The sequence below is a fragment of the Miniopterus natalensis genome, chromosome 12, assembly GCF_054644295.1.
Source record: "Miniopterus natalensis isolate mMinNat1 chromosome 12, mMinNat1.hap1, whole genome shotgun sequence".
Lineage (NCBI taxonomy): Eukaryota > Metazoa > Chordata > Mammalia > Chiroptera > Miniopteridae > Miniopterus > Miniopterus natalensis.
In genome coordinates, this window is record NC_142092.1 from 46001351 (window position 1) to 46023315 (window position 21965).

A 21965-nucleotide genomic window follows, 5' to 3' on the forward strand; every position below is an offset into this window, starting at 1 on the left:
GGGTCTTACCAACCAGATCTTTAAGCAAGGGAGCTGCTGCTGGGGATGGGACACTTTCAGCCTAGAGTGCCCAGTCGCCTCCCAGCCTCCATCCCCCTCGTGGCTGCAGGGCATGTACAATAGCAGGTGCCTTGATCTCTGCTCTTCCTCTGGGTGCAAAAGCTTATGGGCCAGCTCTGTCACTGGTGATCAGTCAAGCCAGACTCTGCGACTGGCTAAGTGGGGTCATGCCTGGCTGGAGGCAGGGCATTATGAGAGATGATGTCATACTTCCAACCATCACAAGAGGTTATGGTCTCTTTGAGAAAGTAAGACACCAGTGAGCAACAGGAAGTGACAATGTCAGTGTTAAGATGCGAGGTGCAAAGCAGCATGTGATTGATTGCCAAGTGAATGATTCCGATCATTGGAGCTAGGATAAGACTTGAAAGGAGGAAGGATTTTCTTCACGCTTATTATAGCAAAACTGTTAAGACCCCATCCGGATCCCCCCAGCACTCACTGATACACACCCCAAAGACAGCTGTTGCAGTCGCCCACGGCTGTCTGCCTCACAGCTGGTTTCTGGCCCTGGGAGCTGCATAAATGCACACAGAAGCAGCTCTTAGCAAGGGAGGGTGGGGAGATGGTCGATAAACACCCGAACTCCCTCCTGCTTTAGTTGGAAAACGCTGTGCTACACTTTCTCCCCAAGTTCCTCAAAGGGATTACACTCCAGTCACTCCCACCGTGGTAAGAAGCCTTGTATCAGCTTCCTTCTGTTCCCTGTCCCCCTGTTCCTCTACCAGCTGGCTCCCACATAAGCCATTTGCACCCAACTCCCTGTCACGGGTCTACTCCTGGGAGAACCTAAGCCTAAACATTTCTTTTTCCTGGTGTTCTCTTACATGTACCCTTTAGCCTATTTGCAGTTGTTTCAGGGGAGAGGAAGAACTATTCAGCACCGACTGAGCATAGCATAGCTGCTATTTTTTATTGTGGTAAAATAGAGAAACCATAATTTGTACCATTCTAACTATTTTTAAATATGCCATTCAGTGGCATTAGTATATTCACCTTGTTCTGCAGCCTACACCACCGTCCATCTCTAGAATTTATTGACCTTCCCACATGAAACTATGTGTCCATTAAACAGAAACTCCCCATCCTTCCCCCGCAACTCCATCTTCTCACAACCCCCGTTCTGCTTTGTCTCTGAATTTGCCCATTCCAGGTACTTCATATAAGTAGAATCATATGATAGTTATCTTTTTTTATCTGGCTTACTTCAGTTAGCATAATGTCTTCAAGATTCTTCCATGTTATAAAATGTTTGAGAATTTACTCCCTTTCTAAGGCTGAATTATATTCCATTATATGTACATACCACACTTTGTTATTCATTCCTCTGTTGATGACATTGGTTTTTCCCCACCTTTCAGTTGCTATGAGTATCGCTGCTATGAACATTGCAGCACTATTTCTTCTTTTTTTTAAGCCTGAAAACATAATGCTTCTGGATAGAAATGTTCCCAAACCTCGAATCAAGATCATCGACTTTGGGTTGGCCCATAAAATTGACTTTGGAAATGAATTCAAAAACATATTTGGGACGCCAGAATTTGTTGGTAAGTTTTTTTGCTCCTGTGGTCATTTATTTCTCATAGACATTATGTTGGCAAAATTTCCCCTGCTGTAGCATCATTCCCCTGGTATACGTGTCTGGTTTATACATGAAAATACTATCTGTTGGTTCACTTCCTTCCAAAACTAAATATGTATTTATTTCCTCTCAGCTCCTGAGATAGTGAACTATGAACCTCTTGGTCTCGAAGCAGATATGTGGTAAGTAGTGCGCCCTTGATGTTGTCATCTTTCTGATTTAATTTATCATTCCTCTGACATTTGTATTTTTGTTTCTGTTTTGTGTCTAGGAGTATTGGGGTAATCACCTATATTCTGTAAGTACCAGAATCCACAGCTCATATTCTTTCCCTCTTTCTTTGAGACCATATGTTTTATTAATCAGTCATGTTGATCTCTTCAGCTTATGCATGCCTTTTATGTAAACATTCATTTGACACCCCCAGAACACGTTCAGTTTATACTAATTAAATGTTTTCTCCAAATTCGAAATGATTCATCAGAAACTGCAGCATAATCGCTGGAAGAAAGCATGTCTGTCCGTCACTGAGGAAATAGGAAAGAGGGTTTGTCTTTTAACTACTAGATGCTGTTCCAAATTAATTTTTTAAATGTACCCTTTGAGTTAAGCTAAGTTTGTGTGCTTGACAATTCAGTGGAATTCTAAAGTGATTGCCCAGGCCCCAGGTTATAACCTTATTTCTCACTCCCCTTATCAGATATCATGGAAACGAAATGATAGCACAAGACATAACTGCTCATGTTCTCTGCCCCATTTTATTAACAGCCTAAGTGGGGCCTCGCCGTTTCTCGGAGATACTAAGCAAGAAACATTAGCAAATGTATCCGCTGTCAACTACGAATTTGAGGAAGAATACTTTAGTAATACCAGTGCCCTCGCCAAAGATTTCATAAGAAGACTGCTTGTCAAGGATCCAAAGTGAGTGTCTATTATTCCTGAAAGGTGCTCAGCCATGGCCTCAGCTCGACCAGGGTTAGCCCCTGTCCTGTGCACATGACCACATTTGTGAGACCCTGGTTGTTTGCTCCTAGCAAAAGGAAGCGTGCCGCCCTGGCTGGTGTGACTGGGTTGGGCGGCGCCCTGTGCACGGAAAGGTTGCCGGTTCCATTCCCGGTCAGGGCACATGCTTGGGTTGTGGGCTCAGTCCCCAGTAGGGGGGTGTGCAGGAGGCAGCCCATCGATTTTTCACTCTCACATCGATGTTTCTATCTCTCTCTCCCTCTCCCTTCCTCTCTCTCTAAAAGTTAATTTTAAAATCTTTAAAAAAAAAAATTCTTTTAAAAAGGAAGCATGCCATGTGAAACACCTCAGAAAATGCAGGCACGGTCCTTTGCACCAGCTCAACCAGTCCTGCAGGCACAGTGAAATAATCACACAAAGACTGATGTTGTTTTCGGCTTTCTTCCATGAAGCAGACCCCAAACTGCATTTTCTAGAACATCTGTTTTATAGGCCCAGCCGGCACGGAAGCCACCTTAGTGTTTGCGTCTATGGTCACAGCATTTTTTTTTTCTTTCCCCTCTCCCCACAAGGAAGAGAATGACAATTCAAGATAGTTTGCAGCATCCCTGGATCAAGGTAAGCTGCATATTGTGACTAGTTGGGCGTGGAAGGGCATCCTGAAATTCACGTGCTCTAGGGTGTTACTGGTTACAGAGGGTGCCTCTGGAGTACTGTGTTTGCTGTTGGTGCCACATTTTAACACAGCTAACAGATGAGAGTGTGCTACTGAGAATGGAGGGAGAGAGGAGAAAGCTCTCATAATGCAGGATTGTAAACAGGGAGCTAAAGGTCAATAGTCATATTTGGTTCCACCTGTGGAATGTCAGCCTGAACAATATTTAAAATTTTTTAAAATTTATTTCCAGCATTTAAATATCATGTCAAATCTGAATTTTCAACTCCTTTTGAAAAATTTGAAGATCTACCAAAATAGCCCTCATTCCACAAGGCTGCCAGAAACTTGGCACAGCTGCCTGTGAGCCAGGGCCTGTGGCCGCCCCCTTTTCTATTACACCTTTGCATTACCTGCCTGATGCCTGTCAGCATTTAGATTAAAGAATTGAAGGTGCTGTAGATGGAAAAAAAGGGATCTTATGGGGCGATCTGATGATAAATTCCTAAATAGGCAGGTCGTGGTGGGTAGTCATGCTCCAGACATAAAAATTTTTAGTAAGAGGTTTATCTTGCCTTAAGCAAGCCCTGTTCATTGTTTCTGTGCATCTGTGTTAACACATCTTTGAAATAAGGGCTAACCACCTTCAAGAGGGCACATGATCTTGTTAACTATCCTATAAACCAGTCCCCACCTTGCTTTCAACCATCAACCTATAATCTTAATTTCAAATGCATAAAAGAAACTGAAACTGCAGTTCTCCCAGGCATTTGAAATCTTTTCTTCCCGGCATCAGTTTGGTTCAAATAAACTCTTATAAAAATTCCCGAAAAGAAGACCTGACGTTCCCTCAGCTAAAACAGAAAGGCCTAAGGGTTGGAGAACATGGCAGTTACAGAATAAAATCATGGAACTGAGAAGCAGATTGTGATGCAGTGACTTGCATTACAGAAGTAGGTTTGGGGCAGCTGGAGAGCTCTGCCTGTACTAGGTCCCGGCAGTCGCCTGGGCTCCCCTAGAAGGCAGTGGTGTCTCTTTCTCTCAGAGGTAGAGCTACGTGGCTTCCTGAAAAAGACGCAGTAGAAGGCATTCTAATGCTGTCAGGCTGAATTCGCTGACCTCTGAGTCCCTCCCAGCTCTAAATTACTTGATGATGTTCAGGTTCAAATGCCTCATAACACGGCCTCACCATGCATCTTGCCATCCTCAAACTCTCTTATGGAAAGTTATAATTCAGCTTGGCCCAAGCTCAACTGTTCAACTTTTCTCCAAGACCCAGTCTTTACAGATCATGTCAAGCCCTTTGCCTCCAGAGTTAGCCTCTGCAGACGAGGTTCTGGGTCTTGCATGTTATCTCAGCTTGTTTTTTTATTCTAGCAAGGTGAATGTGTAAGCAAGCATCCCACATAATGAGAGGTTTCAAAAAGTTGTAGCACCTTTCTGTCCTTTGAGAGCTCTAATTTTTTTTCTTGGACTTTCGTTTTAGCCTAAAGATACCCAACAAGCACTTAGTAGAAAAGCATCAGCAGTAAACATGGAGAAATTCAAGAAGTTCGCAGCCCGGAAAAAGTGGAAAGTAAGATTATTTGATATGGAGGGACTTACTAATTCTGTTTCTTGTTCATTTCCAACAATTGTATGAGTTTTGATAGTCGCATTGTCTACCATCACCAGCTTGCCTGGGACCAAGGACGCAGGGCAAGACCCTTGCGTGCCACGCTTCTCTGAGGGGGGATGTGCTAGGGTTTTGCTAGCGTAAGAGCTAATTCCTCAAAAAATAATGAACAGCATATTGAGAGTAAAGGGGATGAAGGGCATCCAGTTCTGTAGTCTAATACAGAAGGACAGAAGAGTACTTTCTCTGTCTTGTTGTCTTGTATAAAGCCTGTAGAATTACTCTTGAAGCAAATACAGTTCACCCTCCTCATGGGGTTGCCTGCTGTCAACAGTGAATGCCATCTCAGAGGCTGTCGCTTGCACTGATTTGAGTGTTGTTTCATAAGCTCTTTCCTCCTCTCCCCCTGCCTTTATTTACCCTCCTTTTTTTTTTTATTTAAAGCAATCCGTTCGCTTGATATCACTGTGCCAAAGATTATCCAGGTCGTTCTTGTCCAGAAGTAACATGAGTGTTGCTAGAAGCGATGATACTCTGGTAAGCAAACTTGTTTGCCTTGGTGAGAGTCTTTCTTAGCACTGTGTACTTCGAATGTCTAGGTTGTTTGATTTGTTTGACAACTCAGAAAACCTGAAGTCATATAAATGTCAGGTGTACCCTTCCTCCTCTCAGGGTAGGGAGTTGGGGTGGCTGATGCCATGTACTCTTGCTTCTTTCGTCTTTTTTCCCCTTTTTCCTTTGTGTTTCGATTGGCACTATACTTACTCCCGCCCCACTAACTCTAACACTACCACCCACCTCCTTACACACACACAATTTGATAATAAGAAAGGCTGGTCAGTAGAAGAGAGAAGAGCTCATTTTAATTTGTATTTATCAAAATGAGAGCCTTCTTTTGCCACTGACCTGGGAGACTTTTGGATTATAATAGTACAAAAGGGGAAGACAGTCCTCCCCCTGAACACACATGCACGCACGCATGCACGCACGCCAGAAAATCAGGGAAAACGCAATAGGGCTTGCTGGTGCCATTTGTGGTAGACCAGAAGGCTAAATCCACTTGCTCTGTTGACATTATATTAACTGTCCAAAGTCCTTGAGAACAACTCCATAATTTTTTCCCCTTAATCCAGGCTGAAACCTGATCACAGATTAACTCTTCAGATATGACTAGACATATTTGAATTCAATAAGACTTTCCTCTGACAGTCAGACAACGGGGCTTTGTTAACCCTGGAGGCAAAGGGGACTCCAGAAAAGGCAGAAAGGGTGATTCTGTGGGAACCAGGCCGCTCCTGTAACTGAATAGTCAGTGTTTCCTGAGTGGAATCCGGGGATTCCAAGGGCAGGATCACACATCAGCAGACACCAGCTCTTTAATCCTCTCCACCCTGTCCCCTCCCCCTGAAGTTAGTGTTTCCCTGAGGCTTGAGCTCTAGCCTTGTAGAGTAAAAAAAGATAAGAACTGTTAAAAAGAAAAAAGAAATGGGAGAGAAGCAAGTTAGAAGAAGGGAGAAAAAAGAAGACACTGGTTTGGGGAATTGTGTGAGGGTGGCAGTGGGACCGAAGACAAGATAAACACTGTTAATCTAGTAATATGATGAGAATGATTAAATATTATACATTAAAGTCATCCTAAATAATCAGTTGGGAGAAATTATATTTATTGCAGGAAAAGTTTAAGATAGAAGAGGGACCAGGGTTGTTCAGTAACTCCAGGTGGGAAGATTTCTTCCCAGATCAGGTTCTCATTCATCTCAGTACCCTGCTAGCCATGAAATCGTGTTATAACAATCTCTTTGCCATCTCTCTCAAGGATGAGGAAGACTCCTTTGTGATGAAAGCCATCATCCATGCCATCAATGACGACAATGTCCCAGGCCTGCAGCACCTCCTGGGCTCATTGTCCAACTATGATGTTAACCAACCCAACAAGGTCTGATATTGTTCTATCAGGAATAGTAGAGGGGTGGTCTCGGTGACTGTGCACTTCCAAGTCCAAGGTGGAGAGACCCCATCTGTCTTCATTCTCCCTTCTAGCTGCAAACTCCACACTGTGGAAAAACTCTTTGATTTAGAGGGCGAAGGGACTTAGAGATAAAGTCTTTTTGTATTCAGGGCCTTTCTTCATGCAAGGCCATTCCACATACACCAATTACACCTCTAACCATGAAGTTTTAAATCTGCTCATCCTGCAAATGAAAATGTCACCTTTGATTGTGAATCGAAAAGAGCAACGGTGCTGTGTTCTGGCTGTCTTTCATTGCTGTTATGTAGCAGTCGATATGTGCCTATTGAGACATAGGGAGGTGTGTGGGGCAGCAATGATAATTTGGGCTTTTTCTTTCCTACCAAACCTGAAAAATAGTATTTTTTTTCCTTGCCTATTCCAGCATGGGACACCTCCGTTACTTATTGCTGCTGGCTGTGGAAATATTCAAATGCTTCAGTTGCTCATTAAAAGAGGCTCAAGAATCGATGTCCAGGATAAGGTTATAATTCTGTTTTATTGCAAATAAATTAATTTTTTAAGTATTCCCAAATGTGTCTAATCCTAGAGGTAACAGAGAATGTAATATGTATGCTCTATTTCAGTTCTCTATAAAAGAAGATGAACTGCTTAAATAGGCTGGTCCAATCTAACATGTTATAAAGAAGGCTCTTTCTCTGGGCTCTGTTTTTGGATCTCAGCCTATCTGCCTGCACTACCCCAGATTTTTCTCCTCATTGATCACATTTACTCAGCAGTGTTATTATAAGATGTCACATTTGGGAAAGTTTTCACTGTCTAATTAACCTCACCAGAAATGTATCTGCCTGCTTGTTGATTAACAGCTAATAGTCATTGCAATGGATGTGTCATCAGCTTCCATAGACTTTCAACAGAGCTGTAAGAAGACTAGATGTGGCCCTTGACAATATAGGGAATTCTAGCCACGGGTTCAAATGAAGGTTTTAAGAAAAGAAAAACAACTTTTTCTTTTGAAATAATTTGAGATTTACCAAAAAGATCTGCAAAGATAATACACAAAGCTCCCTTATCCCCTTTCCCCAGCTCCCTGGAATGTTAACATCTTACAAAACCTGGGTCCCTGTACAAAAATGAAAATGAAATGGGGGTGTCATTCCTCATGGAAGGTGCTGCTTTGGAGTGTGCCATCACATAGGAAGGGAAATAGAGTGTGTCTGAGTGACATGTATTCAGATCCATCAGCCCTCTGGAAATGTGACTCCACGTTGGTTTTTGCACAGGGCGGATCCAATGCCATTTACTGGGCCTCTCGGCATGGCCACGTGGATACCTTGAAATTTCTCCATGAGAACAAATGCCCTTTGGATGTTAAAGACAAGGTAAGGCCACGTCTTTCTTCTCTTCTTAGCGACAGGGGGAAGTAATAAAAGGCTGCATTTGAACATTGGACTGCCACACACATCAGGACCCAAAGAGCAAGGATTTAGAACCAAAATCTTCCTACAGAGAATTTAATCTAGAAATTTGCTTCTGCTGGTGGACCAGTCTAATATTAAAATCTACTTTTAGCTGAAATTTGTCAGATAGTTGCCAAATATGCAAGCAGGAAATTACCTTGCATGAGTAACATGAAAACTCACAGTTCTAGTAGGACAACCAGAAAGAGACCCGAGTCCTGATCCTCCCATTGACTCGCCGTGTGCGTGCCTCTTTGCCTTACCCTTCATCTTTGAAGTGGCTGACAATGCCAATGTCACTGGCACTAGAAGGATTCATGAGACAATGCATGTAAAGTAAGGTTTTGGGGGGCAAAGATGTTATAAAAATTATTAACTTGGCAAGATACCTTGCTTTTACATATTCATGTTCCATTCCCCTACACCTAGGATTCCTACCTTCTCGCCCATTCTGTTGTGCAACCCATCGATCTCTGTTTCTAACACTTGCAGAATAATGTGGCACATTCCGTCAGAGCTGCTACATACAGTCGTGTGGACTGTGCCCTGCACCAATCTAAGGATGACAGTCGCATCAAAGACACGTATATTTATTATGGCAGTTTTCTGTCAGGTGGCAATAAGATATTTTGTTTTTCTTTTTCTTTTTTTAATATATCTTTATTGATTTCAGGGAGAGGGAGAGAGAGAGAGATAGAAACATCAATGAGAGAGTTGTTTGTCACTGATCGGCTGCCTCCTGCACGCCCCCGACAGGGGATCGGGCCTGCAACCCGGGCATGTGCCCTGACCGGGAATCGAATCGCGATCTCCTGCATCCTAGGTCAACGCTCAACTGCTGAGCTGGCAGTATCTTGTTTCTCTTTGTGTGTTTTTGTTATTTTAATCTTCACCCAAGGATATGTTTTTTATTGATTTGAGAGAGAGAAACATTGATGTGAGAGAGAAACATCAGTTGGTTGCCTCCTGTCCACATCTAACCAGGGATTGAACCCACAGCCTGGGTATGTGCCCTGACTCGGAGTCAAACCAGCGGCCTTTTGGCTCATGGGATAATGCTCCAACCAGCTGAGCCACACCAGCCAGGGCATGTTTTGCTTTGTTTTAATCAGTTTATTCTAATGATTTTTGTCAGCTATAAATAAAATGCCTTAAGGAAGTTGCTTCTATTACTAATTCACTGAAAGTTATTGTACGAGCTGAATAGTGATGTTTTAAAGTCTCTGAGAATATAAGAAATAAGATCCTAAACATGGACAATGAAATCAGAAACATGTTAGTAAATAAAACTATACATTTAAATACCTGCTGCGATGAACCTAATATTAAAAAAAAGTCTTGTGTTTAAAGAAATCACATAGCTAGAAGCATCAGTAGATAAAGAAGTTTGAGAACAGCCACCCCAGACAAGGGAAGGCAGTCTCACCTGAGGCTTTTATGACAAACAGGATGAGCCCGGTGTGTGGGTTTAACACTAGCTGCATGTTGGACACTCCACCCAGGGTTCCTGGCCCAGTCACCAAAGGGGCATCTGGATGGAGGGGTGTGGACACCCCCAGAGGGGAGGTTGTGGAGCCAGGCTTGTGTGTACGGGCCCCCAGCCCTGTGTGTTCTAGTCCCCATAGCCTTCTCCCCAGGGCGCTCTGAATCTTTGTTTCTTTTGCAGTCTGGAGAGACAGCCCTTCACGTGGCAGCTCGCTATGGCCACGCCGATGTGGTTCAGTTACTCTGCAACTTCGGCTCCAATCCGAATTTCCAGGACAAGGTGGGTCATGATAACTGATGCCTTTCCTTCTGCTCTCTGCATGGATGTACAGGCAGACAGTGACATGGCCCAGTCCTCGGAGTTTTATCCAACTTTCCGCTTCGATCCAGAGGGCAGGGCTTCCAACAGAAGCACTATCTAACATTCATTTATTTAATCCTCTGGCCAGCCCTATGACGTGGGTTACTCACTGTCATTCTCATTTTACAGAACAGGAAACTGAGGCAGGGAGAGGTTCAGTGTCTTGCCCAAGCTCACACAGCTCATAAGTGGGGGAGCTGGGGTTTGGGGTTCGAAACCACACAGTCTGGTTCCACAGTCCCTGTCAGTAACCACTACATGACAGGGTGTCCCAAAAAATGTATACACACTTTGAATCATTATGAATTCCAGCGTGTTCAGTCTGAAAAGAAAGAAGCATCAGTTGAGCTATCAGCTGTAAAGTGTGTATACATCTTTGGAAGTCACCCTGTATAATGGCCTCTCGTAGACAGACATGTGTCTAATGATGTTGACCGGGGATATATAAGCCCTATAACCCTATGGACCTCACAGCCAGCCTTTTCCTTGACTATTACAGTATGCCTATCTCAGTCACTTTTATTTGCCTCAGCAATAATGCATTTATGTGACTCATGTTTATGTTATATGCATGACAGAAACGAGGCATCAAGATTGTTAGGAGAATTCTTTTTGAAGAGGTGCTCTCCTACTCTCAGTAATCTCAGATGAAGTAAACGAAGGCACTTTTGTAGAAAAGATGCTAAAATTCCACCTGCACTGGGGCTCTATTGTTCAGAAGAGCTGAGCTGTGGGTTCCAGTGGGTTCCCGAAGTCAGTTATTACTCATATGCTGAGAACGCCGAATTCATCCAGCACAGAAGCGTTGAGGAAAGGACGCTAATGCAGAGGCCCGTGTCTGTTATAGCAGATGCGTGTTTCACTCCAGTAGCCATTAGTTCATTCTCCCTGCTGCCTTGACTTTGCTGCCGAATTCAGCGGGGCTCTCACCGTGCCTGCAGTTCCTCTCGCGCTATTGCAGCCCCTCCTCTATGCACTTGTCTCCTTGGCCAGGAGGAAGAAACCCCTCTGCACTGTGCTGCCTGGCATGGCTACTACTCTGTGGCCAAAGCCCTATGCGAAGCCGGCTGCAACGTGAACATTAAGAACCGAGAAGGAGAGACACCCCTCCTGACAGCCTCCGCCAGGGGCTACCACGACATTGTAGAGTGTCTGGCTGAACACGGCGCCGACCTTAATGCATCTGACAAGGTACTTTGCGGGTGAATGCGTCACACTCACTGAGAAGTGATCTGGAGGGACCACAAGACTTCCTCAATTTGTTTACCTAAAATAAACTTGAATGCAGCAAATTGTAATTACCTTTTCTCTTCTCTGTTCCAAAGATTCCGTGAACTTCTCTAGATTTTGTTTAATAATTAATATTCATTTGTATGAATTGGTCAGATGACTCGGGTCTCTTATTTTTACATTTTTAGCTGGAAGCACGTACAGTGATGACCACTGAGCCCAAGACAGTCTTCATTTAGGACTAAAATTGGCACGCACTATTAGTTTGTAGATAAATAAAGAAATAGGTGGTTTATTCATTTCCATCACCTGCTATTTTGTATAAAGACAATAAACCACTCTTATTTGCCTGAATTGCAATTCTAAACCAGGTGTTCTTTATCTAATTAAGCAAATTCAACATAATTTGTTTTTCTTATGAACTTATACTTAAAATGAGACTGTGATCTTGCCATATATAGTTAGATTTGGATGCTGCAGTTAATTTAATAACCACCATTTGTGGAGTATTTTCTTGGTATAGAGAAGTGGTTCTCAACTAGGGGCAACCTTGCTTGCCTCCTGGGGACCTTTGGTAATGGCCGGAGACATTTATTGGTTGTTGTGGGTGTTACTACTGGCATCTAGTAGATAGAGACCCATGGTACCCTTATATCCTATACCTCCAGGACAGTACCAAAATGTCAATATGCTGAGATTAAGAAACCCTAGAACAGATAAGGGATAGAAATGTTTCCAGACCCTCTGCCAGCCCCTGAAACAGCACATCTGCTCACCGGGGCTTCTGTAACAGGTAGAAGGAGTCCTCAGGCTGGTCGTTTATGGGACTTAGGGTTAAGCATGTTTTCTTCGCTTTTCTTATCTATGACAACCCTCGAGCAAATCTCTTCATATCGCTTCCTCAGCTTCTCCTGGTGTAAAGATTGCTGAGTGAATGTTTTTTAAAGTATTTTTCAACTCCTTGATAAAACTGGCCACTGGAATACCAACAATTACTTAAGTCTTGTACATTCAGAGACAAAAAGAAGTGTCCGGTCTTTCCACCCTACTGCGCTGGCCAAGCCTAGATTAACCACGCTGGTGGCTGCAGAGTCTCATTATTAAGGGGACTGTCCGGAGCCTCTCCCCCACCCCCGGGAGGAAAGCTCCTGGTTTCTAATGCTCCTTCAGGCTTTGCAGTAGGGATCCTACTGCCAATTAAACCTCGCCCGGTGGCGGCTGGAAAGGCGAGGCCAGGCCCACGTGCCCAGGGGAAGTGCTCATGGCCCTGGTGTCTGTTGCAGGATGGACACATCGCTCTGCACCTCGCTGTGAGACGATGTCAGATGGAGGTCACCCAGACCCTCATCAGCCAGGGATGCTTCGTCGATTTCCAAGACAGGCACGGCAACACGCCCCTCCACGTGGCCTGCAAAGATGGCAATGTGCCTATTGTAGTGGCCCTCTGTGAAGCCAGCTGCAGCTTGGACATCTCAAACAAGGTGAGGCTGGAGGGAAAGGTCCCTGAAGCCCAGTGTCTGTTGATCTGCTTCTGGATGTGATCCAAGTTCTCTGCATCTCTTCATTGTTCAGTCAGTGTTCAGTCAGTATCCCTCCCATGGACCTGTTCTTTCTTATAGGGCTCTCTCCTTTAAGTCATATCTTACATATGACTTTTGAATAATTTTGTAGAGTAACAGAGAATGATTGTATTAATAAGTACTTCCTGCTGCCCAGCTGGCATGGGTCAGAGGTTGAGCATTGACCATGAACCAGGAGATCGAGGTTTGACTCCCAGTCGGGGCACATGCTTGGGTTTCAGGCTCGATCCCCAGTAAGGGGGTGCAGGAGGCAGCCGATCAATGACTCTCTCTCATCATTGATGTTTCTGTCTCTCTCTCTCCCTCTCTCTTCCTCTCTCTGAAATCAATAAAATCATATTTAAAATAATAATAATAAGTACTTCTTGCCTAACCTGGTTTACTACGTATGGGCTTTGAGAGACAGACACCGACCACCTGTAGAGGAGTCAGAGAACATGGTACAAATTGGGGGCATCTTTCTGGAGCTCTGAGTCTTCTGGAAAATACTTAATGAGTTAGATTTGATTGAGAATCCTAGGACCAGATTTCTGTTCTTAGCTTTCTCCCATTAAGAGATTTATGGTAAAAAATTTATTACACCTTTTTTTGTGCTAAATAAAATTTTTAAGACCTGGAGGATGCTATTATTCAGTGAATAAAAAAGAAATAAAAGTAAATAATTTCATGTTCCTACATTGATTTTCTTTAAATTACTTTTAAAAAATATATATGCTTTTATTTATTTTAGAGAGAGAGAGGAAGGGAGAGGGAAAGACAGAAACATCAATGAGATCAATCGGCTGCCTCTGGGGACTGAGCCCGCAACCCAGGCATGTGCCCTGACCGGGAATTGAAACTGTGACCTCTTGGTGCAGGGATCAACACTCAACCACTGAGCCACTCCAACGGGGCCCTATGTTGATTTTTTAAATCTCATTATATTGACTTCTAGAAGTTAGCTAGCACTTCCCCTATCCCTAAATGCCATCCAGATTTTCATTACCAAATAAAATAGAACAGTTGACTATTCCTGTGATTTTTACCCTGTAACTGTATGAATGGCAAACACTGTTCTGTTAAGATTATATTAAAACAAAGTCCAAGTAAAATTATTTTTGTTAATCGTGGGAAATTTTTATTTTATAAATGGCAGGCTGTGATGCCAGCAAAATTTTATTATGATTTGTTTGAGGTAAAAGAATTAATATCTGAAACAGCCAGAAAATTATACTTCTATCAAAAAAAAAAATTATTCTTGTTGTATATTATGTGATTAATTCTAATGGAAATTGAAATTGGTAATCTTCACATTCTAGAAATATAAAAAGGCAATATCCTAGGTCTTAGCCATTAGCTGCTGGTTGCTTTCTTAGTTTATCCCACTCTAATCTTGCCAAGTTCCTTATGTAAGTGGCTTAAGGGGAAAGCCAAATGTAATATTAAGAAGCATCGAGACCTTGGCTTTCCTTCTAGGAGTCTTTAAATGAATAAATGGCAGCTTCAGGGAACATCGCGGCACTCATTTGAATACATTTACGCTTGGCCCTTGTATGCCCGGCTGAGGTGAGCAAGCACTGCGTCTCATCTGTTATGCATTAACTCTAAAGGGACTGGGTGTTCGCTTCATGTCCAAATGCAAAATGTGTGCTTGTTAAATATGCTGTATAAAATACCCGGCCACATAATCCTAGACTTTCATGTTTGAAAACAACTGGCTCATTTAATGGGAAAGCTTCGACACTTTAATTATTATTTTTATTGAATTTATTGGGAAACCTTGACATTTTTGATACTGTAAATGGCCATGGTAGTTCATATACACTGACATAAACTTGTATTTTTACTATGTACGGCCCAGCCACGGCACATAGAAGGCATTCAATCAATGATTTTGTCGTTGGGTTGAGCTCAGCCAAAGGAAAACTCATTAGTTTACAATTTCAGCCTCTTGGAATGGGCACCAAAGTTCAGACCATTCTTCTGAGCCCGCCTGGAGCAGCAGCGGCTGCTGATAAGCAACTCTGGATGCTCGGACCTGCAGACAGGCTCCCCAGGGCGCCCTCAGTGCTCAGGCTCAGTCCGCAGCATCTTCGTGGGTCTCCCTTCTTCAGGAAGGGTTGACGTCAGCTTCGTTCCTCTGTTCCTTTTTTCGTGGGGACTCTAGAGGAGCTTAAAAGATGTGTAGAAAAGAGAAAGGCATTGTTTCCCCAGAAAGCACAGCTGGCTTTACATGGACTCACCCTAGTAACTGGCTGAATCCTGGACACGGCACAGGGATAGCCCACGCCCTGCAGGCAGACTGTCACTCCTTTCCTGTGATGTGCCTTTTCCTAACCCAGATTCAATTCCCCCAGAGATAAAAATGGCCATTCAGATCCTACCCCCGCCACCAGGATGTGACAGAAACTTGTCACCATCTTTCACACTCATTGCAGTGTGTAGTTGACATTGCTCAGTCTTCACTTGTCTCATACGAAAATTGGGAGTAGCTTTTGAACTTGGCCATGTTAGGGAACACACAAGAGGAAAAATAGACTTTGCAGAGCACACGGCCCTTTTGTGTTGACTCTTATCAGCTAAGATAGAGAATGTGTGTTGTACACAAGCACATGTACACACACATGCATGTACACACACATGCATGTACACACACATGCACACACACACATGTACATCAGGAGCATGAGAGAATTTCATGCCCATCAAGTGTTTCTCAGCGCCCCTCTCTGACAGCACTGTGCCAAGCACCTGGGAGGGAGCTGGTGGGTAGCAGAGTGGATGATTCTTGCCCTCAGGCTGCTTCTCAATGTAATAGCCTCTCACGTGGAAATCACGGCTATGACAGGCGCACAGGCGCTGTGGAAACACTGACATCTGGACATTAAAGAAGCTAGAAAAAGCTCTTCCAGAGGCAATCATTTAAAATGATTGGGACTTTAACAGATGAAGAAGAGGAGAAACTATTGCAGACAGAGGGAAGCATATGTGTGTGTTTGGGGACTGTCTGGACACCCCTGTAGCTGACATGTGGTATAGGTACTTAGGTATTTGAAAGCTTCCTATCTGCCTTCTGAGTCACTCTAGAAGATAACAGTGGACAAAGCATAAATATGCACACACCTTGCAGCATTATTTTTAATGGCAAGGAATGGAACCACCTTAAGTGTCCATCCTCAGCAGGCTGGCTAACGAGCTATGACATACCATATAGTGGCTGTTATTCAGGTATCTGAGAGAATGTAGTAGATTTAGTTAGTGGAAAAGTGTTCACAGTCTATTGTTAGATGAATGAAGCGGGTGACAGAATAGAATCTGGAATATGATTACATCTCAACTTTTCAAATTATTTCTCTCCTTTTATGGATTCATAGATAAAAGCTTGGAAAGAAATGCCCCAGAGTGTTAAGTAGAGCCAGCTCTGAGTAGGGGAGCTTGGGGGAGGGGGAGAGGAGGGAAAGAGGACTTCTATTTTCTACCATTTATCCGTCTCCGTTGTTTGGATATTTTATTTTATTTTTATTTTTTAAAAATATATCTTTATTGATTTCAGAGAGAGGAAAGGAAAGGGAGAGAGATAGAAACATCAATGATGAGAGAGTCATTGATCGGCTGCCTCCTGTACGACCCCGATTGGGGATCAAGCCCGCAACCCAGGCACGTGCCCTGACCGGGAATCGAACCCCAAGCTCCTGGATCCTAGGTTGAGGCTCAACTGCTGAGCCACGCCCAGCCGGGCTATTTGGATATTTTAAATGAACCTATGTTAACTTCATAGCAAAAAAACCTGTATTTGCAAATAAACAACATAAGACAGAGATGACCAAACTTTCTTGGTTCCCAGCATCTGTAGTGTCTCAGTAATTTTTTCATGGTTCCCCCAGAACAAAGGAAGTACCTAACAGTTCTGTTTATTAAATAGCTCAGCCAGCATTTCTATCCTAAAAAGTTAGTAGTTGTTGCAATAAATGATTCACATAAATTGAAAGAAAACTAATATTTTTATTTCATTCATACATAATCACAATTATGTACTAATGGGACATGTGTGCTTGTTGGGACGTGTGTGCTCCTTAGACCTTGGACTCAGATTGAACTTTAATTTTCTCAAGATACTTGTTTCTTATCACAGTAACCGCCAAACGCCCACTGTGCACACATATGTCATTGAAAGGAAGAGAGTGCAACCTAATGTTGAGACTCTGAACTGCCTGGAGCTAGTAGTTCACCTGGTGTCCAAGCCTGCCGGTTTCATCAAAAAATTAAAAGATTTATCATGCCCTGTGGATTTACTACAGTTCCTCGAGGTGCCTTGGCACACAGTTTGGGAACCATAGGCATAAAAAAAATGGTGGGCATGACCTCATCAGAGTGTTTTCCATGGCTGCCCTTCCGTCCCTTCTTCCCTTGCTGTGTGTAAGTGTGAAGTGTGGTGCAGATCTTTCCGCCGGCCCTTAAGCCGTGACTCAACCCTCTTTTATGCCAGCACAGCAAGAGGCTTAATTACCTTATGATAAGCCTCCCACGCCTTCATCCTTTGAAGTTTTATTTTGAAGTTACTCTTTTAACTGAAAAGTACTTGAATACATTCTGCTTGGCTTGCTTCCCTCAGGAGATACAAGTTTATGGAGAAGGCAGACCACACCTCCTATTTCTTTCTGGTGGATCCCAGGCCCCTCACACAGTGCTGTCCCGTGCGCTACACCCCATAAATGTTATCCCCAGGCACAATCGTGAGGACTCCCTTGGGTCTTTTTTGTGTATTCCAGTATGGACGAACACCTCTGCACCTCGCAGCCAACAACGGGATTCTCGACGTGGTCCGCTACCTCTGTCTGACGGGCGCCAACGTGGAGGCCCTGACCTCGGTGAGTGGCCTTCTAGCAGGAGAAAGCGATTGAAAGCGTCTGCAGCCTGAGGGGAACGGCATTGCTGGCAGCTGCGTCCCAAAGCAGACAGGCTGCTGTTCAGCCCCAGCCCCTCCGCTGCAGGGCCCTGAGCAGGTGCCCTTACAAACCCAGGCTCACCTGGTCGCTGCTGCGTTCTCTCCTGTCACCAGCCCACACTGCCTGGAGTGCCTGCTGTTTCCCACCGGCCTTTTTGTTCCCCATGTTACGCAACTGTGCCTTTGCCTGTTTTATTAGATGTGTGTGTTCTTTCCTAACTGTTCCCACTCCGTGCAGGGCACTGGAGGCGTGTGGCTTTCAGGGAGGGAGGAGGAAGGGACCCTGAGCGTGTGGGCAACAGTTGACAAGAGCTGCTGTCTCTTGTTTTAAACGTCTGGCTTTGCTACTAGGCCTGCAAGTCATTTTTAAGTGTGATTCCTTCGGTTCCCCTCACTCCCCACTCCTCATTCCAGACCTGGTGCCTCCCTGCAGAAGCAGCCCTTCAACTCACATTTCATGAAATACCAAAGAGGAAAGCACGTCAGCTAATGAGATAAGGTTACTGTTGTTTGCTGCAGTAAGGTACTATTATTTGAGTTGTTTCTGGCCCAGCATGAGCCAGACTCCCCATTGTCTCATGTGGGAGATCCCTGAAACTCACTAGTGCTTTGCTGTCATAGTGTTTTTCTAAGGAGATCCATACGAGTTTTAAAATATGCCAACTAACCTGGAGAGAATCAGGGTGCTGAGGCTGGAAGGAGGGTCTCATTTCTTGGAGTCATAAAGAGGCTGACAAACTTTGGTCCATGGGCCAAATTCAGCCGCTGCCTGATTCTATCAATGAGGTTTTATTGGGACAGAGCCATGCTCCTTGTTTTTGTACTGTCTGGCTGCTTTTACGCTACAAGGGCTGAGGTGAGCAGTTGTCACAGAGGCCCAGTGGCCCACAAAGTTCAAAATATCTACTATCTGGCTCTTTACAGAAGGTGTTTGCTGACCTCTGGTCTAGGATACAGGCATGCCTCAGAGATACTGCAGGTTCATTTCCAGACCACAGCAATAAAGCAAATATCACAATAAAGCGAGTCACAAATTTTTTGGTTCCCAGTGCATATAAAATTATGTTTATACTACGCTGTAGTCTATTAAGTCTACAAAAGGCATTATGTCTACAAAGACACTGTACATACCTGAATTTAAAAAGCCTTTATTGCTAAAACATGCTAACCATTATCTGAGCTTTCAGAGAGTCGGTAACCTTTTTGCTGGTGGAGGGTCTTGTGTCGATGTTGATGTTTACTGACTGATCAGGGTGCTGCAGGATGGGGTGGCTGTGACAATTTCTTAAAATAAGACAACCATGAAGTTTGCTGCATGGATTAACTCTTCCTTTCACAAATGATTTCTCTGTAGCATGTGATAACCATTTGTTAGTATTTTACCCACATTAGAACTTCTGTCAAAATTGGAGTCAGTTCTCTCAAATCCTGCCACTGTTTTATCAACTAAATTTATGTAATATTCTAAGTCCTTTGTTGTCATTTCAACAATCTTCACAGCATCTTCACCAGGAGTAGACTCCATCTCAAGAAACCAGTTTCTCTGACCATTCATAAGAAATAGTTCCTCACCATGAGATGGCAGCAATTCAGTCACATCTTCAGGCTCCACTTCTAATTCTACTTCTATTACCATTTCTGCCACATCTGCAGTCACTTCCTCCACTGAAGTCTTGAACCCCTCCAAGTCATCCATGAGGGTTGGCATCAACTTCTTCCAAACTCTTGTCGATGTTGATATTTCAACCTCTTCCCATGAATTACAAATATTCCTAGTGGCATCTAGAATGGTGAATCCTTTCCAGAAGGTTTTCAATTTACCTTGCCCAGATCCATCAGAGGAATCACTATGAATGGCAGCTATAACCTTTCAAAATGTATTTCTTAAATAATGAGACTTCAAAGTTAAAATTACTCCTTGATCCATGGGCTGCAGAATGTATGTTGTACTAGCAGGCTTGAAAACAACATTAGTCTCATTGTACATTTTCAGAGCTCTTGGGTGACCAGGTGCATTGTCAATGAGCAGTAATATTTTGAAAGGAATCTTTTTTTTCTGAGCTGAAGGTCTCAACAGCGTGCTTAAAATATTCAGTAAACTGTGTTGTAAACAGATATGCTGTCATCCAAGGTTTGTTGTTCCATTTACAGAGCACAGGCAGATTAGATTTATCATAATTCTTAAGGGCCTTAGCATTTTCAGAATGTTAAATGAGCATTGGCTTCAACTTAAAGTCACCAGCTGCATTAGCCCCTAACAAGAGAGTCAGCCTGTCCTTTGAAGTTTTGAAGCCAGGCATTGGCTTCTCTCTAGGTAGGAAAATCTCAGATGGCATCTTCTTCCAATAGAAGGTTGTTTCATCGACACTGAAAATCTGTTGTTTGGTGTAGCCACCTTCATTAATAATCCTAGCTGGATCTTCTGGGTAGCTTGCTGCAGTTTCTAACACTTGCTGCTTCACCAGGGTTTCAAGCAAGGGGTGGTATGATTCTCGAAACACTGTGCTCCTTTCTGAGGACATCTCCAGTGGAACAGTAATACATACCACGTGTGTCATTCTCAATATTCTAGTAGCCACATCTAAAAAGGGAAAGAGGAAATTAATTTTAGTAATATATTTTATTTAGCACAAGATATGCAAAATGTTATTTCACTCTGTAATCAGTATTTTTAAATTATTGAGATGTTTCACATTTGTTGGTTTGTACTAAGTCTTTAAAATCTGGTGTGTGCTTTACACCCAGAACACATCTTACCTCCACCACATGTCAAGCACTGAGTAGCTACGTGTGGGGACAACAGGGTGCAAGAGGTTCAGCTCCTCCCTGCCTGAGCAGGCACTGTTCTTCCCATCCTTCCCCACATCCTTCCCTGCAGCGCCCTCTAGCGTTACTTTCCCTCTCCTGTTCTGTTCTCATCCAGGATAACTTGAAGAAGTCATAAATGTCCTGTCCTCTCTCTTCTTGTCTTCCGCCCCTCCTCCACCTTCCACAGCCTGTCCTCATCTCCTTGTTCCTCTCAGCAGGGTCCCCAGTCACTTCTTGGTAGCTCTCTTCCTCAAAATTTTATTATAAAGCAAGTTTTTAAAAAGCATATGAACAAAAAAATAAGTAAAGCTTGATGATTAAAATGAACCCCTTTGTCGGATCAAGAAATAGAACTTTTGCTTGGCCGGCTTGGTTCGGTGATTGATCGTTGACTTATGAACCAAGAGGTCACAGTTCCATTCCCGGTCAGGGCACACGCCGGGTTGCAGGCTCGGTCCCCAGCAGGAGACGTGCAGGAAGCAGCCGATCAGTGACTATCATCATAGATGTTTCTGTCTCTCTTTGCCTCTCCCTTTCTCCCTCTGAAATCAATTTAAAAAAAAGAAGAAGAAATAGAACTTTCAAGGCTACCCCAGGAGCCCCCCGTGGCTTTTCACTGGCTACTTACCCTCTCCCAGCCCCCAGTGCAACCGCACTCTGACTTTGTAGTAATCACTTCCTTGCCTTTCTTTGTAGTCTTTCTCACTCAAGTGCCAGCAGCTCTTTTAAATCCTGTTTCACTAGTTACCACTCCAGGACTTGACACTTTCTTGAGACTCTCCTGCCTTGAATGAGAAAATCCTACTTGGCATAGAAACGGAAATGAATCCATTTAGTATGAAACTGCAGCCCTATGAAAATTTTCTAATTAAAAAGCAAATACCACAGTGTCATGGACCCTTATTTCCTTGTCGACATAAGAAATGTCCAAACCTGTAAGAATTTTTATGAGTTTATTTGAGCCAAACTTGACGACAATTGCTGGGTAGCAAAATCTCAGTGGATTGAGAAAGTGCCCTGGCGAACAGCAGTTCTGAACCTTTTTTATACATTAGAATCAAAGGAGGAAAGTGTAAGGGGTTACATGAAATCCACTGGTGGTAGGGAGGTGGGAGGTGGGAGAGGGCAGAGCGGGGAAACCTCTGGGACCTGAAAACAAACCAGGTAGACGCATACTTCTTTCACACTGGTGGGTACAGGATAGTTAACAGTTAACATAAACAGGATAACAGGGTTCTGTGGTCCTTGCTCTGGTGCAGTGATTGTGCCCTGA

General features: G+C 43.6%; 1 protein-coding gene across 2 annotated transcripts in view; it reads left to right on the top strand.

The window, feature by feature from the left end:
• The window catches only part of DAPK1 (death associated protein kinase 1), a 152272-nt gene that overhangs the window by 104533 nt on the left and 25774 nt on the right, over positions 1–21965 (top strand). For both annotated transcript variants that reach the window (XM_087822739.1, XM_016222869.2), the window contains 14 exons: positions 1478–1607; positions 1776–1824; positions 1914–1940; positions 2411–2563; positions 3178–3223; positions 4747–4836; positions 5320–5412; positions 6692–6811; positions 7269–7367; positions 8128–8226; positions 9971–10069; positions 11144–11341; positions 12664–12861; positions 17709–17807. In XM_087822739.1, the coding sequence (XP_087678865.1) occupies positions 1478–1607; positions 1776–1824; positions 1914–1940; positions 2411–2563; positions 3178–3223; positions 4747–4836; positions 5320–5412; positions 6692–6811; positions 7269–7367; positions 8128–8226; positions 9971–10069; positions 11144–11341; positions 12664–12861; positions 17709–17807 (1500 nt within the window). The remainder of the gene's footprint in view (positions 1–1477; positions 1608–1775; positions 1825–1913; positions 1941–2410; positions 2564–3177; positions 3224–4746; positions 4837–5319; positions 5413–6691; positions 6812–7268; positions 7368–8127; positions 8227–9970; positions 10070–11143; positions 11342–12663; positions 12862–17708; positions 17808–21965) is intronic.